Source organism: Lepidochelys kempii, chromosome 4 (genome assembly GCF_965140285.1).
Source record: "Lepidochelys kempii isolate rLepKem1 chromosome 4, rLepKem1.hap1, whole genome shotgun sequence".
NCBI classification, from domain to species: Eukaryota; Metazoa; Chordata; order Testudines; family Cheloniidae; genus Lepidochelys; species Lepidochelys kempii.
The window spans coordinates 125193698-125219682 of NC_136383.1; the positions used below are offsets into that span (position 1 = coordinate 125193698).

The 25985-nt window shown below is 38.8% G+C and overlaps 1 protein-coding gene across 19 annotated transcripts in view; it reads left to right on the top strand.

Annotated features, from left to right (window-relative positions):
* FAM53A (family with sequence similarity 53 member A) overlaps positions 1-25985 on the top strand; it is a 165522-nt gene that overhangs the window by 33089 nt on the left and 106448 nt on the right. For 18 of the 19 annotated variants that reach the window (XR_013635733.1, XR_012158755.1, XR_012158757.1 and 15 more), the window contains exons 2-4: positions 2044-2292; positions 12914-12968; positions 16153-16955. Coding sequence is in view for 14 of the 19 variants with exons in the window: in XM_073342767.1 (XP_073198868.1) it covers positions 2215-2292; positions 12914-12968; positions 16153-16955 (936 nt within the window). In the remaining 5 variants the exon portion in view is untranslated. Of the gene's footprint in view, positions 1-2043; positions 2293-12913; positions 12969-16152; positions 16956-25985 lie in introns of those variants that run through there. The other variant, XM_073342782.1, reaches the window with a different exon arrangement.

Sequence of the window (25985 nt, forward strand, 5' to 3'; positions counted from 1 at the left end):
AAATTATATTCTCAGGATGTACTTCTAGGTTACAGTTTTAAAGATAATCAGGCAGTATTGTATGGGTAATACCTAGGTTTTAGATGGTTTTAACTTGAATCATGTACCCAAATAACCTCTGGCTTACTATTAGCAAACTGATTAGTATAGGTAGAAAATACTGGACATATTTAAAATACATATACAAAATCTTGAGGTACGTTTGTAATATAAATTTACAAAATACTATTTTTCCAAAATTTTCCAATATTCCTTAGATTAATCTGTTTTTATCACAAATTGTATGCAGTGTTGTTGCTGTGTCAGTCCCAGGATATTAGAGACAAGGTAGGTGCGGTATCGTCTTTTATTGGATCAACTTCTGTTGGTGTGAGAGACAAGTTTTCGAGCTTACAGAGTTCTTCTTCAGGTCTGGGAAACATACTCAGAGCGTCACAGCTAAATACAAGATGGAACAGATTGTTTACCATACATGGTTAACACAAAATCTGTTCCATTTTGTATTTAGCTGTGATGCTCTGAGTACATTTCCCAGACCTGAAGAAGAGCTCTGTGTAAGCTTGTTTCTCTCACCAATAGAAGTTGGTCCAATAAAAGACATTACCTCACCCACTTTGTCTCTTTATCACAAATTCAAATTTTTTTTAAAAAAAATGTATCCTATTGAATGTAAACAAAATTTGTTGGTTTGGTGCCTCTCTTAATTTGTTGGGTCTTTTCCTGTTTGGCCATTCCCAACATTGCAAAACGTTTCTGAACAGTAAACAGTCTTTGGTTACTTTACATTTGACTTGCATCTCTGAATATGTGCTTGGGTATAAATAGCTCTCTGTTCCAGTTTTGCATAAACGCAAGTGTAGCATCTCTTCCTGATGCTTCACAAAGCACATGGTTTAAAGTGAATCAGTCTGACTTAGTACCAAATAAAAATTATATCAGTTTACATATGTGTTTACAAAGGCAGTGTGATGTGTTCCTACACTTAAAAGCTGACAGTCTGAAATAAGTAAGCTGAAATAAGGGACAATAGCTCACTGAGGGTTGGGCATAGAGAAATTATTGCTGAGATCAAGGTAGAAGTGAGTTTGGAAGTCAGAGGGGTCCAAGGTAGAAGGTGGAAAACCAGAAAAGGAGAGATTTATATCCTTGCATTGAGAAGTGCAAGGAACAAGAGGAGAGGGTTAGAGAAAATGAGCAAAGATGATGGGGGGTGTCTTTGATGGTAAGACTGTTGATGTAAGTAGGTAGCTAATGATCTTTGAAAAAGAGTGATGAAAGAGAGGTTACTTTCTGGGCAATGGTGATAGTAGTGATAGCAAAACTAAAGGTAGGTAAGGGATGACCAGGGCACAGCATGCACAGCAGTGAGCTTACTGTTGGTTTCTCTTTATTGCTCACCAAGGAAATGTTCTCTTCAATTTAAAATGTTTTTATAATGCACGTTTACCTTTCCAGTCAGCTTTATGTTTTATAATGCTAAGATCCAATTTTAGCTAAAGATCAGTAATTATAATAGTTAAATATACATTTTTATAAGCATTATTGGTCAATATACACATCTACCTAGAAATATAGGAAAGCAGAAAATATATTAAAAAAAAAAAATCCCCTCTACCGCTGTTCTGTTTATATAAAAATCTTTCAGTTAGATTTGCCTATTTGGGAAACATAATATCCATTATGTTGAATAGCCTGAAGATCTTTCCTGTTTTATGAAACAAGATTCTACATTTGTTTGTCCTTCCTCTTGTATAAACTTGCTTTTCTACACACCTGTCACTACTTCAAGCAAAATTACTAGATGTGACTTCCACCTTTGTGGTGGTAATTGTCAGCGATCAGTATAACTCCAGTAGGAGCCATACTTTGTGAAATGAGACCTGTAATCTGTGAGGCAAAGGAAAAAAATGCAAGATAAATTTGGGGGCACTAACATCTTTGGCTATATGTGAAAGGTCCTTACATATAAATCCAGTTATTGTAAAGAATTTAATGGGTACAAAGCTGACTCCCCCTTCTCCCCCCTTTCCTCTAACTTTACAGAAAAGCAGACATGATACCCTGAAGGCCTTTGGATATAAACTCTGGCAGTAAGATGGAAGCATAAATCTTGAAATTTAGAACGGAATCAGAAATGGCTCACGAATACTGAAACAGGACACAGAGGAGCCTTCAACACTTCCCAGTGTGAGCAGTGGCAAAGGGACAACTACCATGGTAACACTAATAACGGAAAAGCTGCAGAACCAGAGCTTGGATGATCTGACGTGTAAAACATACAATATTCACCTGGTAAGGATATGCCAAACTACTGTATAAGCTTGTTGAAGTAGCAGGTAGCAAAGAAGCAACTTTCATAAAATACACACCAAAACCAAGAATGGAGAATTAAATTAAATTTATGGATTTATGTTGGGACAACGGGTGAGAGTTCCTAAATGTAGGAGGGGAGTGAAACTTATGTGTTTGGGGTTCAGGTGCTCAGATAGTAATGTTTGAACTTCAGTCATATAAAAATGAAATTCTTTCAGCCAAAATCCATGTATTTATAAAAAGAGAAAAGGCTTTCTTCTGTGGTGATTGATACTATTTGTCAGGTAAGCGTTTTACAGGCATTAACTAACATATTCCCAGTGCTGTGGAGTCACAGTGATTACCATGTTGAAAACATTTGCTAGCAGTTACTGTTATGAGATCTTTATTTTACACAGGGGGGAAGAGGGGGACTGGTATTTGATACTGTCATCCACTTACAGTGAGCAAGTGTTTTGTTTTGTTTTTTAAATGGTGACCTCTGTTTATTCATAACTGTATCTACTGTGTACAAGGGCGAAACAGACACATTACCTGGTCCAAGGTTACAGATGGAGAGGAACTTTGGGTTAATGACTCCTATTCTAATGTTCAGATCACTATACCTTTCATGCTTAAGTAGACCAGGGGATGGGAAAGAGTAGAGTATAAGTAACTTTTCTACCATTTAATTTGAATGGCATGGATGCTATTGCTTGATCATCTATCTATGTATTAAAATACGTAATTACTGCTTTTTTTGTGGTGAAAAAGGGAGAATTCCTTTGTCGTACACGGTTTCTGTCGTTTCCTAATATTTGAATGCTTGACTTTATCACCTTAAGGTTCTCTTAATATATGTGTTTTTTTGTTTATTTGCTTGAGGTTAGAGGGAACCAAGGATGGGTAAGTGTTGCATTGGAGATCAGGAGAATCTTATTTTTTGAATTTCTGTAGAAGTTTGCCACTTAAATTTTGTTAGCCCTCTGAATGAATAAATGAGGCATTCTCAAGTAATATGAATGCTAGTTAGAAGGCATGGATATGTGCTTATGATGGGCCTTGAGAAGATATGATGAAATGCTTTGTCTGCAAAGATAGTAGATGCTTTCCTGACAGCAGATTGCGGCCTTCATTTATTCACCTAGTTCTACTGCAGGAATTATAAAGCAGCAAACTTTAAAAACAACAACAAAGAAGTGCAGAACACACAGCTTTGTGTTGAATAATGGTATGTCCTTTGAGTGGGGGCAATCTGCTACACCCTTTCACTTTTAGCACATTGGTTTGACTCCTTGGCTAGTAGCTATCATTTGATGCTTTACTCTGTGAGAAATAAATTCTAGAGGGCGATTGCCATGGACAATTTCATCAGAAACACTAAGGATTGCATGAGTTAGGAGTCTAAGCTAGCTTTACACTGTTACTAGTAAAAAGAAAAGGAGTACTTGTGGCACATTAGAGATTAACAAATTTATTTGAGCATGAGCATAAATTTGTCACTCTCTAAGGTGCCACAAGTACTCCTTTTCTTTTTGCGGATACAGACTAACACGGCTGCTACTCTGAAAATTGTTACTAGTGTACTCACTGGAAATTTAGGGGTAGGGATATACTTGTGGGGTTGAGTAGAGAAACATACTCTGTTTCAAGGGCTGTATCTGGTCTGTGGATAACAGTGCTATGAATCTAGCACTGTTCACAAGCCTTGTATATTAGGTAATTGTGGAGAACTTTGTAGAGGGATCATTTAACAAGTTTGAACTAGGGGAAATGGGGAGGATGAACTAGGGTTATAGTAATCATGGCTATTCAGTTTTGGCACTTAGACATCTTGATGGTTCCCCTAAGCAAAACTTGGTTTTGTAAATCAGCTTACTCCTTGCAGGTGATGAAACAGAAACAAGCTGCTTCCAGCCACACTAGGGAGAGTGAGGGGGAAGAGATGAGCTCTGCAAAGACAGGGGCCAAGTTATCCCTGCCCCCTCTCCTATAAGCACCTCCCGTCCCTTCCCTCCCACAAGGCTGCTGCTAGTCACGTTCAGGTGTGAACCCTGGCAGAAATCGTGGAGAGGACATGTGACCCTGGGTAGCCTTGGGACTTGTAGCCTCTGGAAGATGTGGCGTCAGGTACCAGGAGAGGCGGGTCTGTCCCAGGGGCCCAGCTAGGCATGTAGGGTGGAGAGCACCGGGCAGGGAGGGTTGGGTCGGTTGGTCACCCCCAAGTAAGAGCAGTGTACAGGAGTGTGTGTGTTACTTTTTCCCGTGTGTGGGTGGGGGGGGGGTTGGAGGTAGGGGTGTGTGTCACCCCTACCTGTGTGAACCTTAAAGATAAGGTAAATAAAAAGAATCCAACTATGCAGTATTTCTTTTTAACAAGGCTCAGTCACTTGATGTTAATTTGAATGTTTGTACTGCATAGTTCTGATTGATTGCAGCTGAACTCGCTTGAATATGAGTAATTTTACCAGGTGTCCCATATTCAGCATAAGGAAATATGGTTGCCCTACTTATAAGCAACCACTTTTGTTCACTTAGTATGTTTTACTGTTTGTCTTAGCAATTGGCTGAACAAGAATAGGACTTAATTGACTTGTGGGCTCTAAAGTTTTACATTTTATTTCTGAGTGCAGTTAGGTTAAAAAAAATCTACATTTTTAAATTGCATTTTCATGATAGAGATTGCACTACAGTAATTGAAGTGAATTGAAAAATACTTTTTTTACAGTGCAAATGTTTGTAATAATGTGAGCACTGTACCTTTGTATATGTGGTGTAATTGAAATACATATATTTGAAAATGTAGAAAAAGATCCAAAAATATTTATAATAAATTTAACTTGGTATTCTATTACTCTTTAACAGAGCAATTAAAGATATGATTAATCACAACTAACTTTTTAAATCTAATTAATTTGTTTTGCATTAATCGCTTGAGTTAACTGCAATTAATTCACATCCCTAATTAAATAAAAAAAAGTATTTAGTAGTATGTATTTGCTACCAAGTTTGAAAGAAAGTCAAACCATTGAACTGGTGGAAGTCACTGGCTTAAGCATCTATCACCAGAAATTGAAGTGCTAACCTAGTTTGACAGCAGTTACCTGTTCTGCAGGTGCAGAACAATATTTTCTTCATTTCAGTTCATTCAACTAGTTCAGGTCAAAGACTAGTTCATCCCAAATTAAGAAACCAACTGGGAATCGAAAAAGCGGGAAAACTTGTTTTTCCCTTTTCAATCTGCAAAAAAAACTAGGTGTGAAAAGATGAGATCTACTAGCTCAAAAATCTTGAACATAGTGGCGAGAAATAATCAGTTCACGAACTACAGGTAATACTTCCTTTTAATAAATCAGCTAGCTTTAAATGAAAAACCCATTTAATAAACTTTCTTATGTATCAAGCTATTTAAGATGCTTCATTTAGCTAAAAATATTATAATGCTGCTATTGTGCATGTTAATTGAATTTCCATCCAAAAGGGTTTGACACAAATCACAAGTAAAAAATGAATCCTCATATAATAGGTGCCCAGGCTCCCTATACAGTCCTAACGTATCATTCTTCATTTTCAAACATCTTATTTTTTTAAAAAAAAAAGTAAGCTAAACATCAGAATAAATTGCTTAAATAAACCATAGCAATACAAAATGTATCCTCTTGGTTACTAAAAAAAATCACCAAATTTAGAGTAAAATGTTATAATTTGTTCTAAATCAACATGTTTTAATGGTTACCAACCAGTAAAAATCAACCTTTCTTTAGACAAATAGCAAAAAAGTGCAAATGTAAAACCGTTTAAAATTGATTTAAATCAAGGTTTCCTGCTTGCCAATTTAAAACAAGATTTCAAATCTGTCATTTGAATCACCTGTGACATTCTACCACGATCATGCTGCTGGTATTCTTGCCTCTTCCTGCCAATGTCCTTTCTCATTAAGGTCTTAAATTAGAAATGGAAAGGGCCTTTTTTTCTCTGAAGTAGACTTGAGCCTTTTTTAATTTCAGTATGACACTGACGCAAATATAATTCAGGCTGTGTCCAAGAGAACAAGGTAAATCATTCTGTCCTAAATTTCTTTGTTTCTTCAGTGGACCTCACTCTTCTGGGTCATGTTAAGGCACATTTGGCTACAGGAGTTCCCTTCAAGGGGTCTTGGAGGACAACGACATGACTTGTCTATGTAGATCAGTGGTCTCCAAACTTTTTTTGATCGCGCACCCCTATCAGTAAAAAAAAATTTTGAGCATGCATCCCCAATATATGTATATTTATGTATAAATTATATACATGTACTACTGTAATATATTATGTAAATTATAAAACATAGAAATTAAACTGAGATAAAGATGAAATAATATTTTTTAAAATTTTTATTTTATATTAACAGTACAAAATACCTTTTTGCTCTCACTAAAAAAAAATATTAGTGAGAGCAATGTGATTGAATATGCTTTATTATTTTTGAAAATCTTGGTTTAACACTTTGTGATACAGCGGGCACTCAGGGTGGGGGCTGGGAGGGAGTTAGGGTGCAGGAGGAGGCTCAGGGCTGGGGCAGGCAGGAGGTGCAGAGCACTTACCTGGGGCAGCTCCTGTTTGGTGCAGGTTGTGTGCAGGTTGCTCTGCACACCGGAGCACCACCCCCATGGCCATGATTCTGGGAGCTGTGATTCTGGGAGCTGCCCCCTCCCCCAACGGCAGGCAGGGCCACCTGGAATGCAGGGGCTTCAGGGCTCTGGGCTAAGGGGGCCCTGGGGCCCTGGCCTGCACCTCTAAAGCCCCTTTCGGTGCATGGGCCGGAGGACTCAGGAGGAACAGGGGCAGCCGCGCAGCCAGCGGCTGGAGAGAAGCGGCGCTTTGAAGGGGAAAGTGCTGCTTCTTTCCGGCTGCTGGCTGCACGGCTGCCCCTGCTCCTCCACGGGCCGGAGGACTCAGGGCCGCGCTCCCCTTCCCCACCCCTTCAGCAGTGCTCCTCCTGCCGTGCCGCCCTTTTGCTCTGGCGGTGCTCCTCCTGCTGCGCCCCCCAATCGATCGTCTTGCGCACCCCATGGGGTACGCGCAGTCCGCTTTGGAGACCACTGATGTAGTTTTAGTAGGTGCTATGGCTTGGACTTGGAGTTCCATCGTGAATCTTTGTTTATCCTATCTGGGTGCTACAAGAACCTGTTTCTGGGACACCAAAACCCATAATTAGTGTTTACTGTTTGACTGCTTATCTGTCATTACTGAGAAATTTTTTCTTTTTCATACTCTGATAATCTCAGATCAGGATGGCTTCTCCTCTGAGAGAAGGAACTCTGTAAAGGCTTTCTTGATGATGAAGAACCTAGAAAGATAGTTTGAGTACTGTGCGTACCAAGAGACTATTTCTGAAGACTGATCGTTTTCAGTAGGTGGCTCTAGGGCACTAACGTAACAGACAAGAGTTGCTCCTCCTGGTGATTGGTACTGTATGTAGCACATATACAAATGGGAAAGAAAGTTCTGTTGTCATGCTCAGCATATCCATTTATCTGGAGAGTAGAAGACTGATAGGACAAAGCAAGCAGTAGGAACAGAAAAAAGGAAAGGGGGGGGGGGAGGGAAAAAGAAAAATAAGAGGCAGATGGGATTGAGAGAGCTGCCAGAGCTGACTTCTGAAAATAGCATAGACAGATGAAGCAACATCTGTCTAGTAAAAAGAAAAGGAGTACTTGTGGCACCTTAGAGACTAACCAATTTATTTGAGCATAAGCTTTCGTGAGCTACAGCTCACTTCATCGGATGCAGTATGCATCTGATAAGTGAGCTGTAGCTCACGAAAGCTTATGCTCAAATAAATTGGTTAGTCTCTAAGGTGCTACAAGTACTCCTTTTCTTTTTGCGAATACAGACTAACACGGCTGTTACTCTGAAACCTGTCATCTGTCTAGTGTTACTTGCAGATGAAGAAAGAAGCCTACGTAGCAGTCTTGTGGAGGTCACCATGAAAAGTTATGCTCTTCCTGTGCCGTCACCAAGACCATCGTGCACTAGTGTTAATAGTCCAATAGTGCTGGTCATAGTTGCTTTAAATATTTTTCTTTTTGAGGGGAAGGGGCATATAAAACAAATAGTGCATTTGACTTGCAAAGTTGATGCTCTTCTGGAAAAGGTGATAGATATTTCATTAGTCATGACATTCTGGCCGTTTAATTTTTGGAACTAATATTCTGAAATATTCTGGTTCAGAGACACTGACTGATATGCATACAGAAATAGTTTTCAATGCCCAACACTTCTGAAAATAAGGTCACATGTTTCAAGAGGACTTTGGGCCTGCTGGGTATGAAGAATTGGATCCTGAGATAGGAGATTACTGGTGAGTGGAATACTCAACAGAATACTAGATAGCTCTTCCAGTAGCTGGGGAGACTATGGATTTAAGGGCCAAAAGGAGAGCTAGTATTATTAATGTCTTATTGTCTCGCCCTTTTGTCCTTTAGGAAGAGGAAGCCATAAAACCAGGGACCATGCTAGAGAGTCAGAAAGGCGGGCTCTGCGATCTTTGTATCTGGAGCTATAAATTAGACTAGATGATTTCTGGCTGATATGAAAGTATATCTACAGAACGTGCTGAAAATATACTGCAATCCCCTTGGGTTGAGGGTATGGCTAGTGAGCTTTGTAAACTCTTTTTCCTTGAGCAGATGTGTCTGACATACAGAATAAGTTTATCCAAGCTGGTAAGAATAGTCAGAGGTTTTGGCTGCTGGTACTGCTGCTTTTGGTCTGATGGTTCTCATGTTGGGGCTGCCTGTTTTTTGGTAATGACTTTTTTCATGGAAGTGAGCTTTGGTATGCGAAGGAAGGAAGGAAGGAAATGCTGAATAGTAATACCTATGACTTCAAGTTTTAGGGTATTGACATATAACCAAGGTAGAAGGCTTTTATATAAGCCAGTACTACTTAGGCTAGTTTGTATAGAAAAATTTGCAATGGAAGAGTCTCCTGGACCCAACCACCAGTGGAAAGATTTGAAGGCTAGATTTGGGAGATGGCTTAATTAAATATCCCTTGATACATTGACAGTGCGTGGGCACTTGAAGGCTCATACAGTAAAGGTCTTATCATGGTGGTATCTTAGTGCATGCACAAAGGACCCAATGATTTCTTCTCCCTTTCCTAGATGGTATGTTGACTTTTTTTTGAGAGACACAATTATTGAACCCTGGTCTGCAAAGAATGAGTATCTGTTACAGTAATTACTAATGCAAGTAATTTATGTAAAAAGGTAATTTTACCTGTGATTTGTGTTGTCTGAAGTGAATGCTTGTAAAGAATCAGTCTAACCATTTCCACCCCATCTATGAAGAGTTGTTTGCAGAAGAAAGAAAAAAAGGACTGATGGAAGTAGCTATGACTATTAGACAGGGCCTCTGACCTGTATTGTACTGTGTAAGAATGATTACAATGTTCTCCAGACATTTGTATTAGATTATGTTGTAACTGCTAAAGATCTAATAGACTGGTTAAGATTGCTTGGTTTACGATTAGTTAGAACATGAAGCTGATCAAATAACTGGACTACAAATAGGGTCACCAGATGTCCTGATTTTATAGGAACAGTCCTGATTTTTGGGCCTTTTTCTTATATAGGCTCCTATAAACCCCCCCACCCCGTCCTGATTTTTCACACTTGCTGTCTGGTTACTCTAACTGCAAATATTTTAAAAAATAAATGTATTCTTACCAGATCTCCCTGGAAGCATCTGGGCATTCAGTTAATGATGGCCCACGCAGGAAATTTGGGATCAATTCTGTGATTTGTTATTGGTTTTTTTGGCCCTTCTAAATATGTGGTCCAAATTTGAGCCCTTAGTCCAACTGATCCTGATTTTTTGGGTTTCTTAATGAGTCCTTTTTTTAAAAAGGTTGTTTAAAGATTTACTTACCTCTCAGTCGTTTACTTTTTTTGTGGTTGAAGATATACAGTTTTCTAAGATTTAAGTATTCTTGTTTCCATGTTTTAATAGTTTGAATTTCCATAGCATTGTGGTTCACAAAATATAATTTTGTAATCTGCCCTAAAATGCAAATACTGTACTTATATAAATGGAAGGAACATTCTACTGACTTGTCATTTTTCAAGGGATGGTTTGGGACACAGGTTTTGACATTTCTCCAAATGGGACCTTAAATTGTTTCTAGTTTTCCAGTAGGATTCTAGTCAATCCCAGTGCAAGGCATACAGATAATACTGTTTCCAGTTTAAAGCAAAAGACAAGGTATAATTGAAGCTGATGGAAACTCATGAAGTATACCTTGGTTTTCATTATATAATATGACATAAACTGTGTGTACACCCTCCTCCCTCGAGCTATGGTTTTCCCCAAAACTTGGTTCTGTAATTTTCTCTAGCACACAGTTATCAGTTATAAGTATACTTGAAATGCCTATGGTAATCTGAATTTGGAGGGGAGGGGAGATCTTTAAATAACCTATTTAAAAGTCTTTTTAAATTTGTCACATTGTCACTCTGTCCACACTTGCTCCTCAAAACAATAATAGTGTGAGTTTCTATCTCAAATTAAAGGAGTACCTGTGGCACCTTAGAGACTAACCAATTTATTTGAGCATAAGCTTTCGTGAGCTACAGCTCACTTCATCGGATGCCGATGAAGTGAGCTGTAGCTCACGAAAGCTTATGCTCAAATAAATTGGTTAGTCTCTAAGGTGCCACAGGTACTCCTTTTCTTTTTGTGAAGACTAACACGGCTGTTACTCTGAAACCTATCTCAAATTAGTAAATAGAACAGAAGAGTGCCTCACTCCTAGTTTAGCACAAATGATTATATTACATATTAATAAAGTTATAGACTATGTAACTGGGAAAATTCAGTTTTACAAGATGAACATGAATGAAATAATGCTCCTTACCAGTCTCGATTAAAACTTTGAAACCTAAATTAGTCCTGGTATCCTAAGACTCTTGCTGTTTCTAGAAAAAGATTGTGCTTTATTAAGTAGCTAGTTGCTAATGCATCTGCAGATATAGAAAATATAAGATAAAAAGCATAGACAAAAGTCTATAAGACATGCAGACATTTTTGTGTGGTAGGTAGTGGGGTAGGATTTTTTTTAAAGAAAGCAAGCTGTCCTTTCACTACTCAGTATCTTAGTTGTGAATTTGAAGTTCAAGGTTTTAAAGCTGCCAGTTGCACTTTGTGGCAAACAGCAAAAATGCTCCATTGCCCAAGGATGTTTACTTAAAACTGAACTTGTATCTGGAAGGAAGTCTCTGAACAATACTATCTTTTTTTGGCTTAATACTGAGAGCGAGGTCCAAAAAAAGCTTTCTTTAAAGAGGGCATGTTTTTAAAATAATCAGTCCTTCCTCCCCATCCCCAGAAAAACTCTATACCAATCTGAGTGTTATTAATTTGCCTTTTAGTTATTAGGAGGCTCGATATCAAGCTACACTACATATCTGAGACAAATCTAGTCACTGTTCCATCTAAATTTATGATAACTGGGAGGAAAAACATTGAGGCCTTGTTTACACTCTTGGGGTAAGTCAACCTAAGTTACGATATTCTAGCTATGTGAATAACGTAACCGGAGTTGATGTAGCTTAGGTCGACTTACCACGGTGTCTTCATTGCGCTGCATTGATGGGAGACGCTCTCCAGTCAACTTACATTACTCCTCTCGCAAAGCTGGAGTACCGGAGTCGACCGGAGAGCATTCTGCCATCGATTTAGCAAGTCTTCACTTTGCATCGATAGCAGCAGCATCAATCTCCCCGGTAGTGAAGACAAGCTGAGTGTACAAACTCTCCTTACTACGCAGTAGACTTGTTTCTAAGGACTTTATAGAATGCACATATAGTAACCATACCTAGAAGTCACATGATGTATCTGATCAATTTTTGCAATGATTTGTATGAAAAACTGTAGCTATTCTTTGGCAATCATTCAATTTTATTGTCAAAAGTCTACTTTTTAAAGGGCAAAATACACAGACGATCTGCTAAAAGATCAGTAAAACATAGCAAAACACACTCTTAAAGGGCAACAAATATTTTTTCCCTATAAATGTCATATGTTTATCCAGTCCTTAGTTATGTATTAATTGAGTCTAAATTTGTGTTCACCTAAAAGACTAGAATGGCTTTAGTAAAGCTGTTCAGGTATCTGAATTTTCAATACCATACGAGCACGAAAATTCAGACAACAGCTTCTTAAATTTCAATTTCCTGCTGTTTTGTTTAATAATTTTTAGGTGTGGATCCAAAGCTCTCTATTCTTTTTTTGGGAGTTAGGAATAGATTCATTCAACTTTGGAATTACTTTATTTGGTTCATATTTCAACCCAGAAAATACTTGAAAGCTTTTTGAAAGATATTTTGGATTCTTATATAGCACTGTACCAAAAATTGAAAACTTAGGTTTTTTTAATTACCAGTAACTTAGACTAGAGTTTTTTAAGACTCCCAACCAGAAACATGGTCATTCCATTAATTATTCCCAGTTTCGCTATATATCTATATCTATATTATTTTTAAATATTTTAAGTTTTCCTTAAGGCTTATGCTCGCTACCTTTCACACCATGTGTAGTTGTATGGTGTTGAAATTTTTTTTTCTGATTAATTTCAGTACTCATCTGAGAAGCTGAACAAAAGTGGCAGCTTGTTCCCTTTCGAAATCAATGGTAAGTTTTTTGTTTTTTGTTTTTCCCCCTGAAATCGTAGCCGTATTTTTACTGAGGTAATTGGTATAGTAAGCAGCCTTTCTACTGAAATAAGGTGGAGGGGATTGGAGCATGCTCTTATACAGCCTCCTGGCTTATGAGGGTCTTGGAACAATACTGGGAATCACTGGTTGTTAATTTTTGTACTTGTGATCTGCTTTGCATAGTAACACCCCTTGTTACTGTTTGTTGTTCAATATCTGTTGTGATGTACAAATGCAGAGAAACTACCGTTTTGTTCTGTCAAGGCTTTCTCTTCAGGCTTTCTTCATAGCAGAAAACCACACCTTTAACTTCTTTACACATCTTCATATAAAAATAGGGCTTTGCAATATAGAATAAACCATAAATTCGCTCTCAAATACCTGTTAACGTGATGGAAACAGTCAAAGTTCATGTCCAGTGTTATTTGACATAGGAAAACCTGCATGTTTTGTGTGTGTGTGTGTGGTGTTTTTGTTCTGGGATATCTGGTTACTGTTCTATGTTTCTTCATTCTTACTGCCATGTTGTGGGCTTTTTTTTTTTTTTTACATCTTTGACTTGGGAAAAGTTGAAATTTTACATCCGCTTTATTTCTTTATAAGGGGTGGTACATTTCATTTACTCAGTAGGATTGTCTCCTGAGACACTGATCTTTGTTTCTTTGAGATTCTCAAGGGGACAGCAGTCGCACAATCTTACAACAGCATCTTACAAACAACACTAGTCTCAGCACGCTTACTGTAAAATCATCAGTGACTTTGAGCAGTTTTCTGGGGTTTTTTAACATGAACCAGACTTTTTAAGAGATCTTAAAATTAGATGCTAACAAAATTTGCATTACGGTAGTGTCTCGAAGTCCCAGGCAGGATCAGGGCCTCACTGTATTAGGTGCTTTATTCACACTGAATTAAGGATGGTTCCTGCCCAGAAGAGCTTACAGTTTAATTAAGGCAAAACACATATGACTGTACCCATCTGAAAGACTGGAGGAAGGAGGACAAAGGAATTCTAATATATATTTGCATAGGCCAGCTGTCTGGACTTGTAGCTACTTGGGTTTGCAACCCTCAAAGCATTTAACAAATCAACTTTCGCCTGTTGGTACTTAAAAAAAAAAAAAAAAAAAAAAGCTGCAGTGGAAATATAAAAACTTTCATGCTGGGTAAAACCAATGGTCTATCTAGCCCAGTATCCTGTCTCCCAACAGGGGCCAGTATATCAGCTTCAGGGGGAGCATATAGAATAGGGCAGTGGGAGTGATCCATCCCATCTTCCCTTCCAGTCTTCTGGCAGTCCGAGGTTTAGAGTCACCTGTGAACATGGGTTTGCATTCCTGACCATCTTCAAGATCCATATATAAAATATTATTAATCAGTGAACCTAGAAGAATTTTTACCTCCAGCTTTAAAAGTAGTACTCTGCTCTACTATACTTTAATGTGATGAAGTTTTTATCTTCATTACTTCTTATAACAGGCTTTAAAAACTTGGGAAAAAGAAAAGGAGTACTTGTGGCACCTTAGAGACTAACCAATTTATTTGAGCATGAGCTTTCGTGAGCTACAGCTCACTTCATCGGATGCATACCGTGGAAACTGCAGCAGACTTTATATACACACAGAGAATATGAAACAATACCTCCTCCCACCCCACCAGCAGGACAGTGGGGTGGGAGGAGGTATTGTTTCATATTCTCTGTGTGTATATAAAGTCTGCTGCAGTTTCCACGGTATGCATCCGATGAAGTGAGCTGTAGCTCACGAAAGCTCATGCTCAAATAAATTGGTTAGTCTCTAAGGTGCCACAAGTACTCCTTTTCTTTTTGCGAATACAGACTAACTTTTAATTCATCCTTTATTACCACACCCCCAGGATGAGTGAAATTTACTTGGCTAATTGGTTTAAATTAGCAAATTTTCTAGCCAAGCATGAAGAGCTGTTAACTGGCCAGCAGGACAATGATCTGCCTTTCAATTTGCAAATCCTAGGCCTCTGTTGTTTGTCCTCTTGTGCTTCACTCTATAATGCAGGGGAACAGCTGTAAAATGTGCAAAATGTTCTCAAAGAAAAGTTTCACAAAAGAGTGAGGCTTGGCTGGCAGACTTCTTTTTTTTTTTTCCCCCCTCCAACCCAGCATTGCCACTTCAGATCATAAGTTGTACACTGTGGGCTGTCTGTATTCACAGTAAAATTTGTATAAGGTTTTAAAAAAGTGTAAAATAAGGGGAATGGTGGACTTTAACATAGGGCTTTCAGAGGCTTTGTGTCATGATATGAGTGGGAGGGACAAATGTTCCACTATCCAAAAAACAATCTTAACTAACAGTTCCTAAAATAAGATTTCTCAATACTTTATTTTTAAAGCTTTTAGTCACATTATAAAGAATGAACAGACATCACATAAGCCTTGGATTTCCATAATGTGGTGTCTTGAAAGAAAAAACACTACAAACCTATAACTATTTGGCTTTACGTATGCAGTATATCTCCATTATGGAGAAAAACAAAATTATCTGTGGTCCCTATAGGCTTAAAATGGTCATAGTTATCTGCTAGATTTTAATTGGTGTTAAGCAAAAAAGCCCTCCAACCTGCTGGATTTTTCACAAGATTTGTTGAACCAGCTCAACCCTATTTATGGTGGTTCAGTGCTACTGGTCTCAATGTTAATATATTTTTTGTAGACTGTGGAGCAGCAGGTAAATTTGCCACTAATGCTTATTAATATCAACATTCTATTGTGCAAGCTTTTTACGTACAAAATGGTGTGCTGTGAGTGCTGTGCTTTGTAAATGATTTAGAGCTAATCTATCAATAACTCTTAATGTGCAAAAGTAATTCACATTTTCACAGTAGCTATACTGAAGTACAAAGACTGGGTATTAGGATATAGAGTTCAAGAGAATTTGTGCATACTGGTTTTTTTGTTTGTTTTTTGGTTTTACTCTGAAATCCCAGACTTCTCCCATAGTAATCTTCCCCTTCAAAACTAACTCATGTTAGAGGGTTGGGTTTTGGTGAAGATGCAGAGTTAAGTGTCACCTTCACAGCTAAGAGAACTAGGACTTCCAACTTATTCGTTTTTACCCAAATAATATCTCTATTAATGTAAGCTAACTGTGTCCTATTTTTTTCTGTTCCCTTACATTTTTCCTCTTTAGAAGAGAGCCCTTGGAAAGCTTTAAATGGGGGTTGTCCAGTCCAAGCTGACGCCACCAAAAATTCAGCTTACCCTTTCCCAGTGTGCCCGTTCAGTAGAGGCACAGCTAACAACGTGAGTCTGCAATGGCAGCAGGAATCGTCCAGCACATCTATGGTGTCAGGATGGATAAGTGAACTAAACCTTAATGAAAACTCGGGGCAGCCATTGGCTCCGCCTACCAAACGACACTGCAGGTCACTCTCTGAGCCGGATGAACTGGCGCGCTGTCGGTCACCATGGAAACCCGGCAGTTCAAAAGTCTGGACTCCTGTGTCAAAGAGACGATGCAACAGCGGCGGCAGCGCCACCTTGCAGCGCTGCAACAGTCACGGGAGTGCAAACTTACAGAGAAGCACAAGTATCAGCTTGCCACAAAATGTTTTGTCCTTAAATAGTGTCTTCACGGTCACCAGCTTCAACACGTCTCCAGTACCCCGACCTTCCTCTGCGAGCAGCGGCTTTGTGGACAGTAGTGAGGGAAGCACAAGTTCAAGTATCCGCTGGAATTCTGGAGGACCTCGTGACTTTAACCCTAGGCGTCGCCTCTCCCTCTCGCAGGAGCACATCACCGAGACTGGAAACCTCTTGCCTTCAGCCAACAGCACTCCCACCTCCACACCAGAGCTTAGCCGGCGTCAGGGCTTGCTGAGGTGCCGCTCACAGCCTTGTGTCCTGAATGAAAAGAAAAGCCGGCTAAAGCGCAGACGGGAGGAGGATGTACGGTGGAATCGTCCATCTTTAGACTTTTTTAAAATGACACGGGTGAGATTTTACTTTCTTCAGTAGAGTGTAGAAATGAATTGTTGCATGCAGGCTATTCCTAGAAAATAGTTGGCTTAATCAAACTCTTCTGTGGGTGTAAAAGTCCAATAAATTGGCATGCTAGTATTGGCTTTTGTAATTCCAGCAGTACAACTAGGCTTCTGCCACTCGCTAACTTCATGTCTTGTGGCTACCTATAACTCTCTACTACTAGGACCCAGCTTGTGCACTGCAGCCTGTTTCTACATACTGTACAAAGGGCTGCATAAAAACACTTTTACAGGGTTGGAGCAGAAAAAAAACTTTGGGCTTGCTTCTGAAATGCCACAGCAACTTCAGGGAGGAAGTGGAGGGAAAAGTAGTCAGTTAAGTAAGTCTGTTCCCATGAGATGGGATTAGGTGCGGTAATAAAACATTCTGTTGTGATGCAAATATGTTCTGCTTTAAGTTATACCTTAAGGCTCTAATACCTCTGTAAGTCAAAGAAAAAATGAGTCAGAACATATATTGGCCGATTACAACAGCATAGATAAATGTGCATCAACAAAACCTGTAGTTGAATGCAATTAAAGAAACTGCTAATAAAGAGACAACAGTGGAAACAGATGTATCCTCATAGGGCTTCTCCAAACATTGTCCCACAGTACTAGAAAAATGCATTCCTTAAACCAGCTGTGCAAAATTCTATTTCCCTACTCAACTGTGCGTGAGAATTTTCTTTGAATGAGTAACCATTTTTTTTCATTATCTGCATAATCGTGAGCTGGGGGAAGTGTAGACTTTGTACATGGGTTAACATTTCCATAACTAGGCAGTGCTGATGTAGATTTAAGCATGTGCTGCAGTTAAAAATAGAATCCCATTGTTTGGTGTCCATGGGAGCAATATCAAGTACTATCACTTGGGCCATAGAGAGAAATCTGGCATTGTGGTGTCATCATAGGTCAGCATCATCCACACCCTTTAACGCATCTTCCATAACTTCATTGGCACCAGCATTGGAGAGATTCATGTAACCTGCCTTCCTCTTCAAAGGAAGGCTATCCTAATGATAGCCTGGTGAGGGAGACAGTCTAAAAGGATGATAATGAAAGATAAAATGAGGAATATTGTGTTTGATGTTAGTGTAAGAACTACCTAATCTTTCAAAGGAACAAGTTGAATGGAGTGGGACCCTGGAAATCTGTGGTTATTGGTGAATTTTAGATGAGGACATAGGGAAGTTCTGGTAAAGTGCTGTGGGATGAACTTTTAACTGTTGGATGTCTTTCAACTGGACTGATTCTTACCTTTATTGTATTATGGTAAGCAAAATTAATTTGGGAGATCAAATATGAAATAGGCAAACTTTCTTGGTTTCAGAGTGTCTGAGCCCAGATTAACCTCTATGATCAGTGAGAAATAAAAGAACAATTAGGTAACTTTAGGAACTGTAGCAGAAGTAGGATACCAAGATGTGAATAAAATTGACTCCACCTCTTCCTTTAGCAGACAATGAGTCTTATAGTCTTCTGAAACTGGTGTTTCCTGGGATGATCTGACCATTGGGCAGATGGGTAGTTTTAGTTTTACTACTGTTTTGTTCATAAGAATCATAAAATCATAATATGAATTTTACATGGGTGGGGATGGAGAGTTGCAGTTATGTGATCATAGCTCATTTAAAAGTTATGTAGTGTGTGAACCTTTAATGAAAGTAAACACTATTTTAAAAAAAATTCCAAGGGTCATCATTAAATTTCTCGTTTACCAAGTGAATTTTTTCAGCAAACCTTCGTTAACTATAATGTCAACATCTTAAACTAGCTGTTTTATTTATCCCCCCAGATAAATTGAAGATTCTCTTTGATAAGACCTTGACTAATATATTTTTGTATTATGTGAGTCAGTGCTCTTCTTTTGATATTGATTTTATTGGTTCTCTGTCATGTGAAGTAGTTTTGAAAATTTTTAGTTAAAATCTATACAGAACATGGATTTGAAATGAGATTATGGGCCTTGATCCTGCAGCACGTGCCAGGCAATCTCTATGCAAGGCTTGATGCAGGATTGGAGCCAAGAAATGTTCTTTGTTGAACTCTCAATGATTACAAGTCTTTCTGGCTTTTAAGGGCTCCTTATTCACAAAATATCAATAGATTGTGAGATCAGCACAGTTTTTATTAATTTTAACTTAATCTAAAATATGCAGTTAGGCTTACTGCAAGTGAGTCTTGATTAATCAGTCCTCTAAGATCTTCCTGTGCTAACAATTGGCAGAAGTCTAAAACAGATTATGGAATTAGCTTTATTTACCAAAAAAGCTCACTGTAAATTAATTCTAACTCATTAAAATACAATTTATTTCATTCCTCTAATAGGATTTGAGGGAAATTATTTGCAAAAAGCTTCATTTTGGGTAGTTTTTGATTTGCCAGAAGGGGCAATCTTGGTTTTAGTCAAAGGTTGCCCAGTTTCTCATACTAGTCTATAATAAAGTCTGTCAAACTAGAAGCTAAGCACCTGCTTAAATTGTCTAAAATAAGAATATTTCAGAAACTGAAGCCAATTTGCATTTTTACTATTAGTGGTTCGGTTAACTTTGTCCACTATTGATTTATTTCTAATTTTTGAATGACTATTTTTTAGCATATAATATTCACATACATATGTGGTGTAGCAGTCTTTTGGAGGGAAGAAACCCTGAGAAATGTGTGCTTTAATTTATTGAAACTTTTTATGGTATAGAGTATGAAGGTCTATTTTCTGCTAGTACAGTCTCTGTACTCTTACATAGGGTTAACACTATTGCACTATCCCTGCAAATTAAACCACTTGTTTGTTTGCTGTAAATACACAAGAATCTATAATTGTACAAAAGCCAGGACTGCTTCACCACTGCATTTTAAGCATAAAAATTTGAGCACCTCTTTCTCCAAAGACCTACATAATCTAGCCTCCAAGCCTCTACAAAAAGAAAAGGAATACTTGTGGCACCTTAGAGACTAACAAATTTATTTGAGCATAAGCTTTCGTGAGCTACAGCTCACTTCATCGGATGCATTCAGCCTCTACAGTTCTCATTTTCTCCCACTCCCCCACCTCTTACTTGATGCTCCTTCTTGTATCTCTTCTCCTGCACCCTGTTTAATGTCTTTATTCTTGCTGTTCCTTGTACTTAGAAGTCTCCTCTTCCTGTCCACCAACAACAGTCATATTTTTTTCTCTCCCTCCCTCCCATAGTCCTTCAAAATCTAATCGGAATTCTATTTCCATTCATTGGAAGAACTGTTGTCCTGTGTCTCATCTACCTTAAACCATAAGCCTTTCAGGGGAGGAAATCTGCCTAGCTCTGAAAGTGATGTGTAGACTTAATGCTATATATAAATATGATCTTCTAACTAGTATTAAGAAAAAGTAGGATGTAGAGTGTAGATTCAGTCTTCCTCCTTTGTTCATGAAGGAAATACACATAATCATAACGATAAAGTAACTCTTCAGCTTTCCCCTATGAAGACGGTGCAGAAGTAATTGAAAACAGTCATAGTGATGGGTACAAAATAAAATGGTCATTTTCTGACCATAATCCTAACTAAATAAATAATCCCCATAACCTTTCAAAAAGGGCATGTTTTCAGATGTGCTTAAAGTTTGAGAGTAATAGCAAGCTCAATGTGGGAATGAGTTCCACACCCTGAGGGCATGCACAGCAAAGATTTAGTAGACTTCAGGTGAAATGACGCAATCTTTGCAGGATGTTTAAATTGGAACAGCTGTAGTTGAGTTAGATTCCAAGGCCAAAAGGCACCTTTGTGATCATCTAGTCTGTCCTCCTTTGTATAACAAAGGCCACAACTTCCCCAAAATAGTTTGTAGAGCATCTTTTAGAAAAACGTCCAATCTTGATATGAAACCTTCCAGTGATGGAGAATCTACCATGACCATTGGTAAATAGTTCTAATGATTAATTAAAATATTAAAAATATGCATTATTTCCAGTCTGAATTTGTCTAGCTTCACCTTCCAGCCATTGGATTATGTTATACCTTTCTCTGCTAGATTGAAGAGCTCATTATCAAATATTTGTTTCCCCATGTAATAAAGTCACCCTTACCTGTCTCTTCAAGTTGGATTCAAGGAGCTCAATCTATTTATCACAATAAGGCATGTCTTTTAACCCTTTAGTCATTCTTGTCTTGTCTCTGAACTTTCTCCAGTTTATCAACATCTCTTTTGAATTATGAGAACCAGAACGGGACACAGTATTCTTGCAGCAGTTGTGCTGGTGCTTGTAGCGAGGCATAAGCTGGGCTCCTCTGGTTTCTGCCCCTGCTTCCCTTTCAAATCAGTCAGGGACTTCTCAGGTTGTTGCAAACACCAGTGCTCTTTATTTATAGCTGTTTCCCACCACCACCTTATTATCTATGTATAGGTTTTTCACAGCCAAACTTTGCCAGCAGCAAGCCTGGCCAACAGCAGACTTGAGGGCCCCACCCTCTCTGTGCCTGGCCTTTCTCTTCCCCACTTCTCCCTCCTCTGGCTTCCTTCCTGCCAGCCTTTATAACCCCTGGCTAATGAGGTTGACAGCTGTTTCTTGTTGCCAGGCAAGCCCATGGCTCTTCAACCAGCCCCAATCCATCCCCCTTGATTTGGGGCTGATTAAGCCCTCCTTACTCAGCACCCTGTCACAGTGCTGAATACAAAGGTAAAGCAACCTCTCTACTGCTACATAAGATTCCCTTGTTTTATGCATCCAAGAATTACATTAGTCCTTTTGGCCACAGCATCACACTGGGAGCTCATATGCAAATGAATCCACCACCTTCCCCATATCTTTTTTTTTTTTTTTTTTTTGGTCACTGCTTCCTTGGAAAAAGTCTTATAAGTATGGCCTGCATTCTTTGTTCCTAGATGTATGTTTATATCTAGTTGTATTAAAACGCACATTATTTGCTTGTGCCCATCTTACCAAGTGATTCAGATTGCTCTGTATCTGTGATCTGTCCTTTTCATTATTTACCACTTCCCCAATTTTTGTGTCATCTGCAAACTTTCTCAGTGGTTTTGTTTCCTTCCAGGTCATTGACAAAATGTTAAATAGTGTACGGCCAAGAACCGATCCCTGCAGGCCCAAATTAAAACAAACCCACTCAATGACCATTCACCATTTACAACTACATTGTGAGACTTATCAGTTGGCCAATTTTTAATCCATTTAACGCAGATCATGTTAATTTTATATTGCTCTAGCTTTATAATCAAAATGTCATGCAGTACCAAGTCAAACACCTTACAGAAGTCTTAAGTATATTACGTCAGCGCTATTTCTCAGCCAATCTTGTAATCTCAATTTTAAAAGATTAAGTTAGATGAGAGGATCTAGTTTCTGTAAACCCATGTTGATTTTTGTTAATTGTATTGCCCTCTGTTAATTCTTTATTAATTGAATCCTTATCTTGCTTGGGATTAATGTCAGGCTGCCAGGCCTATAATTACCTGGGTCATCCTGTTTAGCCTTTTTAAATATTGTCAAAATATTAGCTTTCTTCCAGTCTTCTGAAACTTCTCCAGTGTTCCAAGACTTAATGAAAATTAACATGAATGATCTAGTGAGCTCCTCAGCCAGCACTTCCAAGATCTTTCAGCCAAGATTTTTTGATCTCCTGATTTTTAGAAAATGTCTGACTTTAGTGGCTGTTTAACATCCTCCTGAGATACTAGTGGAATAGGAAAAAGTGTTGTGTTATCGTTACATTTGTTTTTTCCAAATACAGAACAAATATTTATTGAACACTTCTGCCTTTTCTGCATTATTTCTATTGATAATTCTACCATTTCCATCTAATAATGGACCAATACCACTGTTAAGGGAGTTTTTTTGTTTTTTTTTGTTCCGAATATCTTCTTGTCCTCAGTTCTGCTGGCCATATATTTCTTTGTGCTCCTTTGATTCCTTTGTCAGTTTTCTACAATTCCTACCATCAACTTCTCCTTTCTTCCATTTGTTAATATATTTTTTATTTTTATATCTTCCTTCACTTTGTCTCTAAACGAGGTCATTTTTTTAACCAATATGGCCTTCTTTCTCCATTGGAAGATTGTGGCTTTTGATAGATCTAGTAGTGTTCTTAAACTATTCTTAGTTGTCATTCACACTTTTTCCTGATTTTAAATTTTCTCCCAGCTAATTTGGCTTATAATTGTTTTCACCTTTTGAAATTGCCCCTTTCAAAGAACTGTGTGTGTGTGTACTGGTCTGGACTTTATTCTGTTTCCACATTATAAATGCGATCATGTCATGATTACTTGTACCTACAGTATCATTAATTTTTAGTTCTGCAATTATTTTCTCTTTATCTGTCAATACAAGGTCTAATATAAAATTCCCCCATGTTGATTGCAGCACTTTTTGGGTTAGGAAATTGTCATCTATAATATTTAGTAAATCCAAGGATATTTTAGTATTGGCAACCTGAGACCTTGAGCATATCACTGTAATTACAATTCCCCAAGATCACACAGCTTTTTTTTTCCTTTCTCCATGTTATAAATAGGTGCATAAGGAGCTAGTCATCTTGTTCCACAGTGTGGTTTGGTGCTCTGTAGCAGACACCAGTACCCCATATTGTGTTTTATTGATTAAGATGTTTATCCATAAGCATTCAAGATAATTTTCTTCAGAGTTATCAGTGACTTGGAAACAGGTAATGCTATTTTTGACAGTGTGTCACTCCCCTTTTGCCACCTGATCCTTCATAAATAGATTATAACCATTGGTGTCAAGGTTCCAGTCATGCGAATCATCAGACCAGGTTTCAGTAATACTAACTAGACCACATTTATGCTGCTAAATGAGCAATCCAGTTTCTGTGGTCTGTTATGCAGGTGCCTAGCACGGGTGTATATTCAATTCTTTTTACATCCTTTGGTTCCTTGATTAATTGGGTTCTCAGAATTCCAGTTTTGTTAGTTGAGATCTCGTATCATTCTTCCTTTTTACCATCCTCTTTGTTAGAGTAACACCCTCCTGACTACTCTAGCTAGCTTGTCCCCAAGGAGATTGGTTTTCCTTCTACTCCGATGGAGGCCTTCCAATCTATACAGCCACTTCTTTCCACAGAAGATGCACTGCTGGGATTGTGTGTATTGTGAATAAAAGCTATATACACATAACTGCATTTTTGCCTGTTTTTACCTGAGGTGGGAATCCTTGCTGAGCTGCAAGGGGATTGCTTAGTGACTTCAGTATAACATGTGTTATACTGCATATGCACCACCAGACAAGTTTTGATATCTGTGGTGGGCACTGAAGAAGGGCACACTGAACAATTATGCACAATGATGGACAGCCCAGACCACCTGGACAAAGAAGGGGGCAATACTTAAAATATTGGCAAAAATAAATACTGGTACTTGAATTGATTCAAGTTGCCATGTTAGGATAGTGGCATTATCATGAGCTAAACTGCATTTCTGCATTGTGGTGAGGCTTTCTGGTCCCTTTAGCTGCTGCAAGGAAAAAAGTCATCCTGCTCATTTGATGTGTCTGTGTCTGTTTCTGTGTCTCCTTTGGGCTGTTGCTATCCTGCAGACCTTCTAATCTCCACAGGTTCTCTGCATTCATTTCCCTGTGTGACAGAGAGGCTAGTAGTAAATGATAATAAGTATTGATGATGCCCATACCTGTAATGGATGCTGTTCTCCACTGGCTTGCCAAGTTTCCCCACCCCCAGATGGGGGTTGTCAGATTTTTTTTTTTTTTTTTTTTTAGATGCTGCATTTCATGTAGAACAGAACCTACGGTCAATTGATTAGTAAGGTAGCCTCTTTGGCAAAAGTAAAATTAAAAATAAAATCTTATGCATAGTCAGATCTAAATCTATTTAAAGGTCCCAGTGTTAAAGCCCTGATAGGTGAGTTAGCATGATCTGAAAAATGCTAGACAAAGTCCTAAAAAATTTCCAACACTAGTCATTTAAAGAAGAAAAAATTGGCTGATGAAACTTTCCCAGAGACTGAATGCCTGATTCAGCTGAAAAACACAGCCTATTGATTCACTGAAAAATACCTACATGGTGTACTTAAACATTTACGTCTTAGATGGAGCCCCATGTATTTCACAAATGTGAAATAACACAAAACTAAAAGGAATTAAAAAAAATAAAAAAACCCTGCTCCCCCAGCAGTCACTTCTGCAACTCCTGTCCCATAGAGTTAGGCCCGGCCTCCCACTCCTGGTGGTGTGACCTGGCATGTGGGGAGTGTCAGGTAGGCTCACTCTGAAAGTCCCTCCCCAGGCCCTACTACCCCCTAGAGGAGGCTAGTGGTGGTTGGGATTCAGTGGGGAAGGGGAATATATGAAAGGGGGATGGGGAGGGGTCCTGAAAGCTAGTGAGGGGCTGAGACTCAGGCCTGGTCTACGCTCGGGGGGAATCTAAGTTACGTACCTTCAGCTACGTGAATAACATAGCGGAAGTCAATGTACTTAGACCTACTCAGAGCGGTGTCTTCGCTACGGTGAGTCGACTGCTCCCGCTCCCATGTCGACTCCGCCTGCGCTTCTCGCGGTGCTGGAGTACAAGAGTCGACAGAGTGCTCGCGGGTTGATTTAGTGTGTCTAGTCTAGACACGATAAATCGACCCCCGCTGGATCGATCGCTGCCCGCTGATCCGGCAGGTAGTATAGACATACCCTCAGTGTGGTAAGAGGAATATTCAAGAACAGTAGTGTTGGGATTTCTGGGGATTGAATTGGAGAGGGAGACGATGTAAAGGGGGAGGGATTCCTGGGAATAATGGGGGCTTAATGGGGGGGGTAGGGGTGCAGTTTATGGGGCTAATGGGTCTGGGGGATGAGGTTCATTGTGGGAGGAGGAATATATTTATATTTATATACTTTTAAAAAAGGGTGGATGAGGTCCCTGAGGATGTGATGCGGGGACTGACAAAGTCCTAGCAGGGATGATTTAGTTGGGGATTGGTCCTGCTTTGAGCAAGGGGTTGGACTAGATGATCTCCTGAAGTCCCTTCCAACCCTGATATTCTATGACT